This window comes from Canis lupus, chromosome 2, assembly GCF_048164855.1.
Source record: "Canis lupus baileyi chromosome 2, mCanLup2.hap1, whole genome shotgun sequence".
Classification (NCBI taxonomy): Eukaryota; Metazoa; Chordata; class Mammalia; order Carnivora; family Canidae; genus Canis; species Canis lupus.
The window spans coordinates 33,648,649-33,666,763 of record NC_132839.1 but is presented as its reverse complement, the minus strand read 5'-3'; the positions used below and the strand labels follow the sequence as shown (position 1 = coordinate 33,666,763).

Sequence of the window (18,115 nt, the reverse complement as noted above, 5' to 3'; positions counted from 1 at the left end):
ACCTTCATGGGTACTTTACAGCCATCACTGCCTCCTCGGCCAAGCTTGCCATAGTCCCCATCCCCCCAGGACCAGACAGTGTCATCATCAGTGAGGCAGAGGGTCTGGGCATCTCCACTGCCACAGGCAACGTCAACCACACGGTGGCCCTGCAGTGCCTCCACCTTCAGAGAAAAAGAATCAAGGTTATCTGATTGCAGTAGAAAGGAGGTTTACCTAAGGAAAGGCTTTATTTTTCTTATTTTTAAAAAAAGATTTATTTAATTATTTGAGAGAAAAAGAAAGTACTTGAGAGCAGGGGGAAGGGCAGAGGGAGAGAAAGAATCTCAAGCAGATTCCCCACTACGCACAGAGCCTGATATGGGGCTTGATCTTATGACCTGAATCGAAATCAAGAGTTGGACACTAAACCAAGGCACCCAGGCACACCAGGAAAGGCTCTAATGCGCTGTTGACACTCTTTGTGTGTGGGAGGCCTGTTTTAAGCCTTTACAAACAGTGTGCAAAATTAATAATACTCTAAGATAAGACAGCAAACACATTCATCTGTTTGAACCAAATAAATCTAAACTGTAGGAGGCAGGCATCAGCATCCCCAGTGAGTCAGCCTTACCACACCAAAAGTCTTATTCACTGCCTCACCCAAAATACAGTGGGCCTTCTAGAAGCCAAAGCAGTTAACTAGATGACAAGTTGTATTAGTATAAACATACATATATATATATAATATAAATAAAGTATAAATAAAAGGATATTTCAAATACTCTCCTGTTTAAATGACCCACTGAATACAAACCTATTTGTAAAGTAATGAGGCTAAGGACATCAACTCTAAAACTAAAAGGAAATAAGAGAAAATACTTCTGACTTATAAAAATCATAATGACATAATGACAATGGCAAGCAGCCTCCCCCACCACTTTCACCAGGGAGGGCATGAGGAACTGCCCCAGGCCTCTGAGCATCTTCTCAAGGTGCCTTCTCACCAGCTTTGGCTTTAACTGGTCCTCACTGTCGCTGTGTCCGAGGCGGCCATACCGGCCTTTGCCCCAAGTATAGAGGTCCCCTGCTGCAGTGACGCATGCACTGTGGGCTCCACCGGCAGCAACATCAACCACTTCAATTCCTCTCAGAGACTCAATGACTCGAGGGCGGTCACATGGACTGCAAAGAAAGGTCACCAAAGAACTAAAATAGTTTTATTCTTAAATATTTTAAAAGTATTAAATGCTAGGCTTTTTGTTTGCTGTTCATTTGTTCAATGTACACCTCTCAAATCAATTGTTAATTAAAAAGAATCATTCAGACCTGAACTCAAAATTTCATAATTTCCTAAATGTCTTCTTTTATACCAGCCACCCTAACATTAGAAAGCAGAGACTTTCAGTCTAAATCAGATGCCAGGAGACTAGTGCCCAAATGTGGGCCAAGTCTGGCCCATAGCTTGTTTTTGAAAGGCCGAATAGCTTTGAATGAATTTTACCTTTTTAAAGGGTTGTTAAAAAACAAAAACAAATACTGAAAGAAGCATAGACAACAAAGATTGTATGTGGCTGGCCTAAAATATTTGTTGCACCTGGCTCTTTACCCAAACATGTTGCCCATCCTTACTATAAATCAACATTTCATTTAAGGAGTTTTATTTTATGAATGTCAACTAGCCTACAATGTAGCAAGCACTGATAACAAACTTGTTTTGAGTTTTCAAAGTTCTTTATAATAACCTTGAATATAAGATCTCAGCCAGATGTAGGATTACAAATAGTGCTTTCCCAATCTGTAGCATGTCTTTTCAATGTGTCTTTCAAACGCCTGAAGTTCACATTTTAATGAAGTCCGAATTATCTTATTTTTCTTTACTGGATCGTGTTTTTGGAGTTCTATCTAAAAATCCTTAACTGACCTAAGTCACAAAGGTTTTCTCTCATGTTTTCTTCTAGAAGTTTTTAGATTTAGGTTTTACATTTATGACTACGAGTCATTTTGAGTTCATTCTTTATGGTGCAAGAAGTTCATTGCTAACTATATGGTAATCCAATTTTTCAAGACCATTTGTTGAAAAGGCTCTGTTCTCCAATAAATCGTCTGTATTTTTGTAAACTGTGCTTTGGAAGTTATAAGGGAGAAATCAAGCTTCTTTTTTCCCCACAATCATTATTGAGAATTTGTGGTACTTTTTTTTTAAATATTTTTTTTAAAGATTTTATTTATTTAGTCATGAGAAACAGAGAGGAGAGAGAGACAGAGACACAGGCAGAGAGAGAAGCAGGCTCCATGCAGGGAGCCTGACGTGGGACTCGATCCCGGGTCTCCGGGATCACGCCCTGGGCTGAAGGCGGCGCTAAACCGCTGAGCCACCCGGGCTGCCCTGTGGTACATTTTTAGACTCTATTCTATTCCACTGATCTTACTCTTTACAACAACATTACACTGGCTTTATTGCTGTAGCTTTAAAAGGAGGATTGAAGTACTGTCAGTCCTCCAACTTTGCTCATTATTTTCAAAGTTGTCTTGATTATTCTATGTACTCTGTACTTCCATATGAATTTTACAATCAGCTTGTTAATCTCTACAGACATTTTGACTGGGAAGAGGTAGAACCTATACGTTATGTGGAGGAAAACTGACAAATCAATAATATTGAGTCTTCTAATCCATGGACACAGTACCGTCTCCTCTACCATTTTAGGTCTTTTAAAATTTCTCCCACCAATATTTTATAGTTTTCTGCCTATAAGTTATCCAAGCTTTTTTTTTTTTTTTTTTTTTGGTCAAATCTGTTCCTTACTTCTTACTATCAATTTTGAGGGGAGGGTAATATAAATAATATTTTTAAACTTCAATTTCTGATTACATTTGCATATGTATAAAGACACACAATTGCCTTTCATTTATTGATCTATCCTGCAACCCTGCTAGTCTTACTTATAAATTCTAGTAGCCTTTTTGTTGATACCAAAGATTTTCTATATAAAATACATGTAATATAGCATTAATTCTCTTCCCATTCTGAACGCCTTTTATCTCTTTATACTGCTGTACTGCACTTGCTTGTCTCGGAGTACAATGTTCAATCTTGACAGGAGATGTCCTTGTCTTGTTCCTGAAGTTAGAAGAAGTTCAGTCTGTCACTATTAAGTATTGTGTTAGCTCTATGATGAGATGCCCTTTAGGATGTTACAGAAGTTCTCTTTTATTCCTAGATTGGTGAAAGTTGTTTATCATAAACAGATATTGAAGTTTGTCAAGTGCTTTTATCCCCCCTCTTCATCTACAGAGATGATTGCATGATTTTTCCCTTTGCACTTGGTTCATTTTCCAATGTTTAAGAACCATTATGCAACTTCTGACATAAAACTCACTTGGTCATGGTGTATTATCCTTTCACATATTGTCAGATTTGATTTTCTAAAATGTTAAGAATTTTTTACATCTATCTTCATGAAGGATATTGGTCTGTATTTCCCTACTAATGTCTAAGTCTGGTTTTGATATAAGACTGGTCCACAAAAGAGAGCTGGGGAGAATTCCCTCCTCAATTTTCTAAAAATAGTTTGTTAAAAATTGGTATTATCTGTTACTTAACACATGTGGTAGAAATCATATCACCAGTTTCTGGAGACTTATTTGTGGGAAATTTAATTTCTTAAATAAACAGTTATTTGAGTCATCTGTTTATTCTTGAGTGAGCTTTAAAAAGTGTGTCCTTTGAGGGATTTATCCATTTCATCTAAAAAGTTGCATTTGTTGGCATAAAGATGTTCATTATACCTCACTGTTCATTAACTGTACATTCTGTAGTGATAAAATTCCTTTATTCCTGATATTGCTATAATTTGTATAATCTTTTTTTCTCAACCAATCTAAAGGGTGGTTTTACAGATTATGCTTTCTCAAAAAACTAACTTTTCTTTTGATTTTTCTCTACTGTTCTATTTTCTTTTTCATTGATTTTCATTCTGATCTTCCTTATTTCCTTTATTCTTCTAATTCTAGGTTGCATTTGTCCTTATTTTAGTTTCTTTTTTTTTAAGATTTTATTTATTTATTTGAGAGAGAGAGGGAGAGAGAGAGAATGAGCGCACAAGCAGAGGGGAGAGGCAGAGAGAAAGGAGGAAGCAGGCTCCCCTGCTAAGCAGGGAGGCCTGATACAGGGGCTCAATCCCAGGACCTTGAGATCATGACCTGAGCCCAAGGCAGATGCTTAACTGACTGAGCCACCCACGTGCCCCTTATTCTAGTCTTAAGGTAGAAACTGAAGTCATTATTTAAAGACCATGTTTCTTTTGCAAATTTTTAAAACAGGCATTCATGCTATAAATCTCCTTCTAAGTACTGCCTTTTGCTGGCTCAAATGAATTTTTATATTCGGTTTACATTTTCACTAAGGTCAAAGTGATTTCTAATTTACTTCTGATTCCTTCTTTGACCAGTTATTTTAAACTGTTTTATTTACTTTCCAAGTATTTAGAGGACTGTCCCACAGATTTTATTGTTACTGGTTTTTAATTAATTCCATTAGGGTCAGAGAATATACTTTTATGATTTTATATGACTTGAGTACTCTTTTTTATTTAATTCTTTTTAAAGATTTTTATTTATTTATTCATGAGAGACAGAGAGAGAGAGAGGCAGAGGCACAGGCAAAGAGAGAAGAAGGCTCCATGCAGGGAGCCCAATGTGGGACTCAATCCCGGGACTCCAGGATCATGCCCTGGGCTGAAGGGGGTGCTAAACTGCTGAGCCACTCAGGGATCCCCACTCTTTTTTTTTTTTTTTTATTAAAGATTTTATTTATTTATTCATGAGAGACACCGAGAGAGAGGCAGAGACACAGGCAGAGGGAGAAGCAGGCTCCATGCAGGGAGCCCGACGTGGGACTCGATCCCATGTCTCCAGGATCACGCCCTGGGTTGAAGGTGGCGCTAAACCGCTGAGCCACCCGGGCTGCCCTGACTTGAGTACTCTTGATGTATGTGATTTGTTTTCTGGCCCAAATTATGGTCTATATTGGCAGTTATTCCATATGGAGTTAAAAAAGAAAGTGCTTTTGCTAAATCAAGTGTTCTATAAATGGTGGTTAGATCAAGCTGCTTGATAGTTGTTGAAGTCTTCTGAAAGATTTTCTAGCTACTTGTTCAATCAGTTATTGAGGGAAGAGTATGAAAATTTCCAATGTTACTGTGGATTTGTCTATTTCTCCCCATAACTCTATCATTTTGCTTAATTTCATGTATTTAAAAGGTCTATCATTGGTTGTGTAAACATTTAGGATTATTATGTCTCCTTGATGACTGATCACTTCATCAATACTAACTGACCCCTTTTATTCTCTCTCAATATTCTTTGCTCTGAAATCTACTTTGTATGATATTAATACAAGCATACCGGCTTTCTTTTGATTAGTGTTAAGCATGGTATATATCTTTGTCTTTTTACTTTTTTTTTTTTTTTTAAAGATTTTATTTATTCATGAGAGACACAGAAAGAGAGAGGCAGAGACACAGGCAGAAGGAGAAGCAGGCTCCATGCAGAGAGCCCAATGCAGGACTCGATCCCGGGCCTCCAGGATCACGCCCTAGACTGAAGGCAGACGCTTAACCGCTGAGCCACCCAGGCGTCCCTGTCTTATTACTTTTAATCTATTGATGTGTCTAATTAAATTAGTTCAGGCAGCATGTTTGAGCTTGCTTTTATACCCATTCTGACAACCTCAGCCTTTTAATTGGACTGTTTAAATCACTTACATTTGATGTGATTGTTAATATATTTTGATTTATATCTACATCTTGCTATTATCTTTTCCTATTTGTCCTATCTGCTCACTCTATTTTTTCTTTTTTAAGAGTATTATGTTTTATGATTTCACTTTAATTTCTTTGTTGGTATATCAGGTAAAGCTTTTTGTTAGATTATATTAGTATTTATTTTAGGGTGTGTATAATACATTACAGTTTAGTCTGAAGGCATGTACTTTATCATGTATAGTATAAGAACATCACAATAGCATATTTCTATTTCCTACCCCACAAACCTCTGTGTTGCTGCTGTGTTCCTCTATATTACTGCTATATAATTTACTTCTATGTGTCTCCATTTATCTCATATTCAATTATCTCTCGAAGGTATTTATACAGTAAGGAGAAAGTCATGATACTAATTCATGTAGCAATTTCCTCATTCATTCTATAGAACCCTGATTCCATCTGATACAATTTTCTTTCTGTGTGAAGTAATTCCTTTAACGTTTTTGTTGTACAGATCTGCAGGTGTTGAATTCTTTCAATTTTTGTATGTCTGAATAAATCAACTTCATTCTTGAAAAAATATTTTCACAGAGTAACAAGTCTAGGTTGACAGTTCTTTTGACTTTCAGTCCTCTACTGTCTTCTAGATTGCATTGTTTTCTGTAAGAAATTTGCTATCATCCTTTACCATTTTTTCTGTAACATATATTTTCCCTCTAGCTGCTTTTATGATTTTTTCCTCTTTATCAAAGGTCTTGAGCAATCTGATTATGAGGTGCCTTGGTAAGTTTTCTTCATGTTCCTTATTCTTGAAGTTCTTTATCTTCTTGAATTTGTAGTTTTCATCAAATTTAGACATTTCTTCAGTCATTATTTCACAAAATCCTCCCATCCTCCTCTGGTGACTCCACATTATTTATATAATAGGCCACTTGACGCTGTGTATCCACAACTCACTGACGCTATGTTCATTTTATGTATGAGTGTTTCATTTCTGTGTTTCAGTTTCTATTGTTATGTCACCAAGTTCATTAATCTTTTCTTCTGCAATATTCAATCTATATTAAACACATGTGCTGTACTTTTCACCTCAGACATTTTTTTTCATCATTAGGATTTTGTTTAAAGCATTTAAATATCTTTCAGTCTCTAACATGTTGGAAGTTTTTCCTCAAGTTTCTTAAGGATAGAGGCATGTGGTTAAAATACTGTTTTTAATATTCTTACCTAGTAATTCTATCAGTAATGTCACTTCTGGGTCAGTTTTAATTGACTGATTTTTTTCTCCTTATATGGGCTATATTTTCCTGCTCTTTTGCATGCCTGATAAAATTTTTATAGCTTTGATATAACTGACATATAAAATTATATAAATTTGAGGTATAAGATATGATTTGATACATGTATACATTGCAAAATGATTACAACAATAGGGTTTAGTTAATACATCCTTCACCTCACATAATAACTCTTTTGTATGGTGAGAACATTTAAAATCTACTCTATCTTACCAACTTACAAGGACACAATAAAATGTATTGTTAACTATGGTCACTATGTTGTACATTAAATCCCCAGAATTCTTATTTTTCATCTTATAACTGGAAGTTAGTATACTCTGTCAACATCTCCCAATCTTCCAACTCCAAACCCCTGACAACTACCAATATACTCTATGAGTTCAACTTCACATATAAGTGAGATCATAGTGCTTTGTCTTTCTGACTCATTTCACTTAGCATAATGTCCTCGAAGTTCATTCAAATTGTCACAAATAGGGATCCCTGGGTGGCGCAGCGGTTTGGCGCCTGCCTTTGGCCCAGGGCGTGATCCTGGAGACCCAGGATCGAATCCCACGTCGGGCTCCTGGTGCATGGAGCCTGCTTCTCCCTCTGCCTGTGTCTCTGCCTCTCTCTCTCTCTCTCTGTGACTATCATAAATAAATAAAATTAAAAAAAAAATTGTCACAAATACCACGATTTCCTTCTTTATGGTTAAATAATATTACACACACACACTCTCCACCCCACATTTTCTTTATTCATTCATCTGCTGAACACCTATTTCCATGTTTTGGCTATTATAAACAATTCACACTGAACATGGAAGTGCAGATCCTTTCAAGACAAGGATTTTATATCCTTCAGATATATACCCAGAAAATGGATCAGCAGATAATACGGTAGTTTTTTTTGTTTTGTTTCTTTACCTTTTCCTATGTTTTTCTATAGTGGCTACTCTATACTTAACATTCCTACCCACAGGGTACAAAGTTTCCTTTTTCTCCACATCCTCATCAGCACTTCCTATTTGTCTTTTCAATAATAGCCATTCTAACAGGTGTGAAGTAATATCTCACTGTGTTCTGATTTGCATTTTCCTGATAATTAGTGATGTTGACAAACTTTTCATATACCTATGGGTCATCTGTATGTTTTCTTTGGAAAAAATGTCTATTCGGGTCCTTTGCCCATTTGTTAATTGGGTTGTGTTTTATTTTTTGGCTATTAAGTTGTATGAGTTCCTTATACATTTTCTACATTAATCCCTTACCAGTTACATGGTTTGCAAATATCTTCTCTTTAATTCTAAAGATTGACTTTTCATTTTGTTGATTGTTTCTTTTATTATACAGATGCTTTTTAGTTTGATCCAGTCCCACTTGTTTATTTTTGCTTTTGGTGCTTGTGCTTTTAGTGTCATATCCAAAAATCCATTGCAAATACCAATGTCAAGGAGGTTCTTCTTGATGTTTTCTTCCAGCAGTTTTACAATTTCAGGTCTTATATTTACATTTAAGTTTTTAATCCATTTTGAGTTAATTTTGTAAGCGGTGTAAGTCAGGGATCCAATCATTATTTGCATTTGAATATCCAATTTCCCCAACACTATTGAAGAGATGCATATTCCTGATCATTTCTGATTGGAGTAGAACACTGTGAAGTTTATCTTACTGATGCTTGGTATGTTTGTATTCATAAAGATATTCTTGAGGTTATGGTTCCTTATAAACAGTATAATCTGTTCAGGCCTTGCTTTTAAGCTTTGTTGGTTGGATCAGAGCAACACAGTCTATGTTTAATTCCCTGCCCCCCAACTTTTGTACAACATCATTCTTAGTCCTCTACCCAATGCCCTGGGAATGATGAGGTTTTGGAAGCAACCTCTATCATCTGCCCTTTGTGAGAGCTCTGCAGACCATTCCTTCTAATCCTTTTGGGTGGTTTGTTCCTTAGCCTCTCAGTTATTCTCTTCACACACTGTGACTGTCAGTATTCACCTCTGCAGATCCCCATATGTAACTTTACTGCCTCTTATTCAATGCCTTTAGGGCTGCTGTTTCATATATTTAGTCTGGTGCTTTAAGTTATTTCATATATGAAGGTCCTTGTTATGCCAACTGGGCAGGTAGTTCCCATTAATTTTTAAAAGCTAGAGGGTTTGGTTGTTTTGTTTAAAAAAATACTTTCATTTGTGTGTCCCCTTCTATTTCCTCTGTATTTACAGCTTTAGTTTCACATATGCTACCAAAATACCAACTGTGATTCAGTGAGTTACTCAGGATCAGAGGAAGGGAACTTGGGGAGAAGGACTAAGAAAAGCTCAACATCCTTAGTACTTAAAAATCAAAAAATCAGAATTCATTTTCCCCTCAAATAGAAGGGTCATGTAGGCAAGCCCATACATTGGAACATGAACTTATTTCTGTCAAACGAGTCATTGGCATTTAACTTGAGTAAATTATTATAAATGTTGTTCTGAAAAATAAGCTGCCAATATGTTATACAAGAATAAAAACAAGAAAAAGAAAGCATAACACCAAAAATGATGTTTTCTCATAATACCTTCTGTTGCCATGTCCCAACTTCCCATCTTCTGCTTCACCCCAAGAGTAAACTTCTCCTTCTGAAGAGAGGGCAAGACAGTGTTTTCCTCCTGAGTTCACAGCTACTTTCTTAATAAACACATGCTGAATGGATTCAAGTAATGTTGGAGTAGATACCGACTCTGTCCCTCCAATTCCTAGTCTGCCACCTGCACCATATCCAGTGGCATACAGCTAAGACAAGAAAAATGTAAATATCAGGTTTTTATCCAAGTATCCCTATATTTCAGTAATTAACAAGTTCAATCAATGCTCTAGACATGTTTACCACAGAGGAAAATAAAAATTAAAAATCACAGGAGTGTTTAATTTTTGTACGCTTATCAAAACTCTAAAAATGAAAGAAATAGAGTATTAAAAATCCTAAATTCACAAAAATATATTTCTAAAAGATCTTTTCCCTGGAACAAATCCTTGATAAAAAACACTCATAGGAAAAATAAATATATTTAACATTTCAGCAAGGCAGCATATAAATCACACAGTAGAATACACTACTCTACTTTCACTCTAAGTGGGTAATTATTTCAGGACACAAGCTTTATCATTATCTAAAAAAAAAAAATCAGACTGCCTTTCCAAATGTATATCAAATATCTCTCCTATAAAAATTTAAATGTTGGGGAATCCCTGGGTGGCTCAGCGGTTTAGCGCCTGCCTTTGGCCCAGGGCACGATCTTGGAGTCCCAGGATCGAGTCCCACATTGGGCTCCTGGCATGGAGCCTGCTTCTCCCTCCTCCTGTGTCTCTGCCTCTCTCTCTCTCTCTCTCTATGTCTATCATAAATAAATATATAAATCTTTAAAAAAAAATTAAATGTTGTTCCATACTGGTATGTATGTATGTATGTATGTATGTATGTAAGTATGTATGTATTTATTTATTTACGCACACACATACACACACATAGAGGCAGAGACATAGGCAGAGGGAGAAGCAGGCTCCTAAAAATCCCAAATAAAATATTCACAAACACAAACCAAAAAATAAAACATATCCTGACCAAGCTGAGTTTCTCCAAAGAATGCAAGGGGGTTTAATATAAGAAAACCAATTACTCTATTTCACAATATTAATCCACCAAAGGAGAGAACATCCACAGGAATTTAATCTCATAAAGAGCGTCTACCCAAACCTCACAGTAAGCGTGTAAAATGTTTGATCAGTGTTTGCTTTGCAGCCTGGATTAAGATGAGACAAGCCCACAACCACCACCCCTGTCCAATATTATACCATAACTTCTACCCAGCACAATGAGCTTCCTTTCTTCACACAAAAGGAAAAAAAACAATAAAAGAGAAGTGAACTGAAAAGGAACAAAATTCATTTATAGATTATGACTCTCTATAAGGAAGATACAAGAAATCCTGAGATATACAAAGGAAAGAGTAGAATAAGGTCACCAGACATAAAATCAATCTATAAATATCAACCACTTCATCATACTAGCAGCAATTAATTTTTAAAAGAGCACTGTAATAGCAAACAAAGAAGGATTACTCTAAGGTATTATCAATATACAAACAGTATACTTTTTATGCATGTTGTATTTTTTTTTTTTTAAGATTTTATTTATTCATAGACAGAGAGAAAGGGGCAGAGACACAGGCAGAGGGAGAAGCAGGCTCCATACAGGAAGCCTGACATGGGACTCGATCCTGGGTCTCCAGGATCACACCCCAGGCTGCAGGCAGCGCTAAACTGCTGTGCCACAGGGGCTACCCTGTATGTTGGATTTCAAAATAAAAAACTATAAAGTTATAGAACACACTGAAGATCATACAGAAATATTTATAGAATAACTGCCTCCAGCACACCATACATAAGTACTATTAACTTTGAGATAATGTTTCAATATAGAACCCTTACATATACTGTGCACTCTAGCCATAGCTGTAGCTTAGTTTTAACACAGTATGCCACAGAAAACACATACTTACCTTTCCATCAGCTGTCACTGCAAAGAGAGTCTGTTCTCCTCCAATTAACTGCACAGGTCTGAGAGTTGCAAGGGCTTCACAGGGAGTGGGAACTTTAACTTTTGCACCTTCAATGCCACCAAGCTGCCCCCTGTGATTATGCCCCCATCCATAAATTGTTCCACTGCCACCAGCAGAGAGAGTCCAGTCATCTGGTCGCCTACAACAAACAGTAAACAATTGACATGGGAAAAAATTGCACATGAAACACCTTTCTCCAGTACTTAATATTACTCTTGGTTCTGATATAATAACCTGTTCATCCACTGCACAAGTTGTTCATCTTGCTCTCTTTTAAAAATGTCGTGGCTCTCATGGAGAACATCCATGTGTTCGCTGTCTGCCATTAACTCACGAATTTTCTTAGCCACCTAGACAACATTATTATGAGATTATCAATCAAACACTCATCTCTCAAGAATAAAACAAATAATATTAAGGTGAGGACACAGGAGTAATCCCCATCCAATAACCTGAGGGAATGCCATCATTGACATTGTGATCTTATAGTTAATAACCAAAACCAGTATGATTATATCACATGTAAGATATTTGAGAATGTCTATTATATCTTTATAATACCATTATATCTTTACTATATTATTAAATACATTATATTAATTATTAAAATTCACAATGTATTCATTTTCACCTGTGTCCTTTCTTTACTTATTACTTTGTAAGAGAATGTTACTGTGTCTCATAATATTGCTATCTTTTTTATACCACAGCTGAGTAAGGAAAATGTTTTTACATTCCAAAAGTGATTTCAAAATAACATCAATACCTCATCAAGAAAAAGTCGTGGTAATGGTGTTCTTTTGTCCAGGGCCACAGCAACACGGGACGCCATGCAATACCTTCGGAACCAAGCCCACTTGTGCGTCTCAGCACAGCAGGGGAGAGTGTCTAGTTCCAGGTCACAAGCAAGAGCTACTAGGACCTGCGCAACCAAAAATTAACACCACAAGGAAGCTCAGAAATACAGCTAACGTTCTACTTAACCAACATTGCATACTAAGGACAGACACATTACAGGGTTTCTGTGAGTCTTCATTCAAGATCTCCTTCCTCCAGGCCATGTCCCAAGCAAGTATTTTACTATCACCAATGATGTGGATTATTCCTACTTAGCCCCTAGTTATGCCCCTGACACACAGGACCTCAGATCTGACAACCACTACAATACTTGCTGCCTAAGTCAAGAATCTCATAGTACACTAATACTTGGTTAAAGTATTAAGGGATTAGGTCACATAGACATTTATGGACATTTTTCATATTTAACATCAGCAATACACACCTGTTCTCAAGGAGACCTGAAAAGTTATGCACTACACATGACCACTCTCTGGGCTCTCCTAGCCAACCAGCTCTCTCATCATATTAAGATAAGCATTACCTTAAAGAATGGACTGTGGAGCAGCTGCTTGCCACCTCTTACAATAGGATCTTCATATTCAAACTGCCTTTGTAAAGCTTCTGGAAGGCCTTTTACCAAAGCAGCAAGAGCACTACCTGTAAAACTCTAAGAAAACAACAAAAATACATTATGGTAAAGCAATCCAAAGTGTAGAGGAGGTGTTTTGTGTGAGTCAAATGTTTTGTTATGTTGGTACTATTTTCTCTAAAAAATGTGTATTGATATTTTCAAATATGTTTAATAACAAGAGCTTGAAAATTCACCTCAGGATGCTTGGTCTTGATTTCAGTATTAGCCACTCACAGAGAACTGGTCCCTTTCTGGCCTACAAAGCTCCATCTCTTAAGATGGTGAAGATCAAGTATCCTTTTAATAATAAGTACCTCATAGAGCAAAATAAAGGGGATGTTGTGAACCAGACTCCTTGAGAAGTCAACAGACACAATCTTATGCTCAAAGCCATTGACACATCTGTTTCCAAAAATCACAGGCCAACCTGCACTCAGTATATGGAGCAACATAAAGGAGTCTAGATGAGACAAAAGTGGCCTTATTCTTATGTAGAATTTCCAAACTCTTCTCATTGATTTAAAAGATTAAATTATTCAAGCAACATTTTATCCCAAAAGCCAAACATCTATAAACTGTAATTTAATGTTCCATACCAAAGCTCTTGCTTCCCCATCATTATCTCCAAGTAGCCTGTTTATGTTAATTGATTGTCCAAATTCGGTTGTAAGCAGCTTTCTCAGTCTTTGAAGGGCCCACATTCTGTGACTGGCAGCTGAAATGAGCAGACAGAAAATAACAGAAGCTTGACCATTTTTCCCAAGTACAACAGACATGATAATAAAGGTGCTATTTACCTAAGGCACTCAGCTGTGCACAGGCTGCCAGCGACGCTGCAAGGCGAGGAACAATGCTTCTGTTTGAGGTGAGATTGAGCCGAAAGTCTAACAGACATGTCACCAAGTCCATGGATGGACAGGAGAGGACGCAGCGATCGGAAAGGAGGTCTTTAGGGCCTGAGAAATGAGCACTGTAAATGTTCCCATGTTGGACAGCATGAGGGCTACCCCACAAGGAGACCTGCACAAATTTGACCGAGTGGACCTCATGCCATGGTTAGAGGGCTGCCTATGGTACTGTCACTATCTATGTCACATAACTACACTCTGTACATTGACATTTTATCTGAAAATTAAACAGCTTAAGAAGTGCAACCAGCAATAACTCCTTTCCCTTTAGATTATGCACTGCTAACATCCTAACAAAGGGACTGCTGAGGTGGCTCTTTGGCAGTTCTGATCATCACTGCAGTGGGGCCTTGGGTAGGGCTGGCTCCCAACACAACAGGAGAAGGCCGACTACAAAGTACTAAATGAAAATGGTTTGTATGTCTACCTTGCTTAAGTCATCAAGACTTGAATGGTGGGAGCTCCCTCACTTACCTGCAGCTGGCATGATGGGATAGACTGTGAAGCGCCAGCCCCACCCATTCACAGACCCATCACTGATGAACTTCCACTTCAACTCATCCCCTGGTATGCGTAGCTCACTGGACCAGTCGGACCATTCTCGGCCTAGTAGAGAAAAGTATGCCCTGGGGTTGGGTTCACTCCATTGTGTGATCAACACAAACTTCTTTGGATACAAAGCAAAATTATTCACACAGTATCTGAAGAACAGATGGCTCCTCCAACCCAAGTTCTCCCAAATTTGAGTTCACACTACTCCTAGTGAATAACATTTAAAATACATATTGTCCTTCCATACACACTATACCAAGTACTAGGGAAACCGAGGATAGCTAAGCACTGCCCTGATGGAAACACTCACACACAAGTACAACACACTGTGAGAGGACTGCAGAGTCAGCCAGCACACACACTCAGAGGGTGTGTGCTGCAGAGAGGTTTCCAGGGGAAGGTCTTATATAATGGCAGTTACCCAGGAAACTGGAGAAAGAGCCCCAGCTTTTCTCACTGGGGTGCAGTTTTACAAAAACCTGAGCCCAGCCCTCAATGAATCAACTATAAATTAAGTCCTTTTAGGGACCTTTTTCATTCATCAACCTTTACCTTGCAAAAGCCTGGTACTCCCACGTATCTTACAGTACCATCCCTCTCTGGGTGAAACTGAGCTTCCCAGACAACCTGTGTCCCAAGAACCCAACAGTTACCCTGTAATCCCACCCATCATTGATGAGGTACACAAACCACTAGCATAATTATATATTTTGAAAGTACTAGGAAGAGATAGATAAAACCTACTGTATTGTGCAGCAAAATAGCTTACAGTCCCTTCCTTAAGTGTCACATTAAGAGTGAGGCAGTAGCATTTTGTTTAGTAAATTAACAGTTCTGTTTTATGAAGGCAAGCAGCATCCTGTTCAACCTCCCTTCACACCTGACCGCACAGAGACAATCCTGTTGACACCATCCATGACCGTGAGAGGGTCGTGGCGCCTCTCTGTAGAGCACTGCCGGTCAAACTCCACCCTGAGTCCTTCTGCACCTGGAGGTCAAGTGAGCACAAAACACACAGTGATTATTCCCAACTGACATATCACAGACAAGGTCATAAGTCACAACACACCCACACAGGAACAGTGAGACTAAAATGTTTAACTGCTAATGAAAAACAGAAAGGCAGAAAGAACTGACTCAAAGACAAGGATCTAAGACTGTACACACCTTTCCTCCCACCTTGTCTCCCACAGAAGACTTCACCTGTGATGGAAAGCCCAAGAGGATACTTCTGCTTGACCAATTCATTTTGCCCTCTCAGTTCTGGGTGAATTTTCATTGCCAGACTGAGCTTTTTTACTACCCTTATACACATACATTTAAAATGCCATTTGAGGGGCACCTGGGTGGCTCAGTTGGTTAAGTGTCTGCTTTCAGCTTAGGTCATAATCCTGGGGTCCTGGGATCAGGTCCCGGATCAGGCTCCCTGTAGGCAGAGTCTACTTCTCCCTCTGCCTCTTTGCCCCGCTTCCTGCTTGTGTGCATGTTCTCTTTCTCTCAAGCAAATAGAAAAAATCTTTCTTAAAAATGCCACTTGAGGGACGCCTGGGTGGCTCAGCGGTTGAGCACCTGCTCCTGGCTCAGGGCGTGATCCATGGTCTCAGGACCGGGTCCCACATTGGGCTCCCTGCCTAGAGCCTGCTTCTCTCTCTGCCTGCATCTCTGCCTTTCTCTGTGTCTTTCATGAAAAAAAATACCATTTGAAATATTCATCAAACATTTAGCATTAGAGTCTTCTTTGGGACATGTCAGCTTACAAAAGAATTAATGATGGACAGGACCTAGGTTATGGTGGAGAGAAGAGGTTAGCAAATCCTCTTTCAAAGCAGCTATAAAACCTTACAAAATTTTATAAAAGACAATCCCAGGGACCTGAAAATAAAAGGCAAACAACAAATTGAGAAGAATTTATTTATGGAAAAACTGCCTATAGACAGTGAGTGCCTATGGTGTTCTTGCCTGGATATGTTTCTATCTAAGCTGGAGGACAGTTCTACTAGGATGAGACCATGCCTCCAGGGGAAGCTGACTGATACAGAAAAGGGAACAAAAAAATGCATGCCAAGGACACTGCCAATAAAAGGATCAATAAGAAAGCCTCCATCTCCACTGGCCTGAGAGCCCAGTTTCACTAGGTATCAGATCTCAGAACCAGCCAGAATTTTAACAGGAAAATCATAAAATACAGAGAGAACAGAAGGACTATTGAGGGAATCATGGAGGCCTGGAAAAACTGGGATGCACGCTCACAGGAAAACTGCCAAAACACTGAATTCTATGCCCTTCTTGCTCCCACATGTGAGATCCAACAGCAGAAGTGGAGACCAACAGGCTTGAGCATAACAAACCCTAGAAGTCATACTATAAAACAAAAATGAGAAGAGTGAAGCCAGGACATCAGAGGCTATATGCTATTGAGAAAACAGCTTTCAGAGAATTCCAGGCATTTATAAAACAAATACATACACAAAACAACAAAAATAACCCAGCAGTCATTACAAATCTTAAAAAAAAAAAAAAAAAATCAGAATCCAGATGATACATTATCTAAAATGTCTGTTTTTCAACAAAAAATTGAGACATGCAAAAACACTGAAAAATGTGAGCCATACTCAGGAATAAAATCAGTCAATAAAAGTGGACTCTGATAGTCTGGATGCTAGGTTTAGAAAACAACTTTAAAGCAATTAAAATAAATATTTAAAAAAATTTTTAAAAAAAGAACGAAAAGATAACATAGGAAAACATGACAACAATGATTTAATAAACGTGGAATCTCAATAGAGAGAAACTATGAGGAAGGTACTAAAAGGAATTTTTTTTTTTAAGATTTTTATTTCTTTGACAGAAAGTCAGAGCACAAGTAGGCACAGTGACAGGCAGAGGGAATGGGAGAAGCAGATTCCTCACTGAGCAAGGAGCCCAATGTGGGGCCCAATCCCAGGACCCTGGGTTCATGACTCGAGCCAAAGGCAGAGGCTTAACTGACTGAGCTTAACTCAGGTGCTCCTGAAAGGAAATTTCTGAGTCGGAAAGTGTAATAATCAAAATGAAAAATTTACTAGATGGGCAAAATGGCAGATTAAAAATGGCATAAAAAAGAACCAGTCAAATTGAAGACTGTATAATTTCTATCTTACAATATCTAGAAAATGAGAGAAAAAAGATTGAGGAAAAATAAACAAAGTCTCAAATACCTAGGAGACGTCAAGGAATACAAACATATATATAATAGGAATTTCCTCCCAAAAAAGAGGAAAGAGAAAAAAGGGGGGCAGAAAAAGTAAACACATACAGCCAAACCCCCCAATTTGATGAAAAACATTAATCTACAATTTTCAAAATTAATAAATCCAAAGTAAGATAAACAAAGAGATCCACACCCAGACACATTATACTGAAACTGCTGAAAACCAAAGACAAAGAGAAAATCATGAAAGCAGTAAGAGAGGGAAGAAAAAGCAAGGGGGAAAAAAAGACACAAAACATCTAGAAGTACAAAATATCATAAATGGCTGACTTCTCCTGAAAAACAATGGAAGCCACAAACC

The 18,115-nt window shown here is 37.9% G+C and overlaps 1 protein-coding gene across 10 annotated transcripts in view; it reads right to left on the bottom strand.

Moving 5' to 3' along the window:
• HERC2 (HECT and RLD domain containing E3 ubiquitin protein ligase 2) overlaps positions 1 to 18,115 on the bottom strand; it is a 243,305-nt gene that overhangs the window by 20,845 nt on the left and 204,345 nt on the right. For all 10 annotated transcript variants that reach the window (XM_072795339.1, XM_072795287.1, XM_072795295.1 and 7 more), the window contains 11 exons: positions 15,445 to 15,552; positions 14,487 to 14,618; positions 13,902 to 14,060; positions 13,701 to 13,819; positions 13,015 to 13,140; positions 12,400 to 12,555; positions 11,868 to 11,983; positions 11,574 to 11,772; positions 9,593 to 9,807; positions 987 to 1,164; positions 3 to 164 (listed from right to left, as the gene is read on the bottom strand). In XM_072795339.1, the coding sequence (XP_072651440.1) occupies positions 3 to 164; positions 987 to 1,164; positions 9,593 to 9,807; positions 11,574 to 11,772; positions 11,868 to 11,983; positions 12,400 to 12,555; positions 13,015 to 13,140; positions 13,701 to 13,819; positions 13,902 to 14,060; positions 14,487 to 14,618; positions 15,445 to 15,552 (1,670 nt within the window). The remainder of the gene's footprint in view (positions 1 to 2; positions 165 to 986; positions 1,165 to 9,592; positions 9,808 to 11,573; positions 11,773 to 11,867; positions 11,984 to 12,399; positions 12,556 to 13,014; positions 13,141 to 13,700; positions 13,820 to 13,901; positions 14,061 to 14,486; positions 14,619 to 15,444; positions 15,553 to 18,115) is intronic.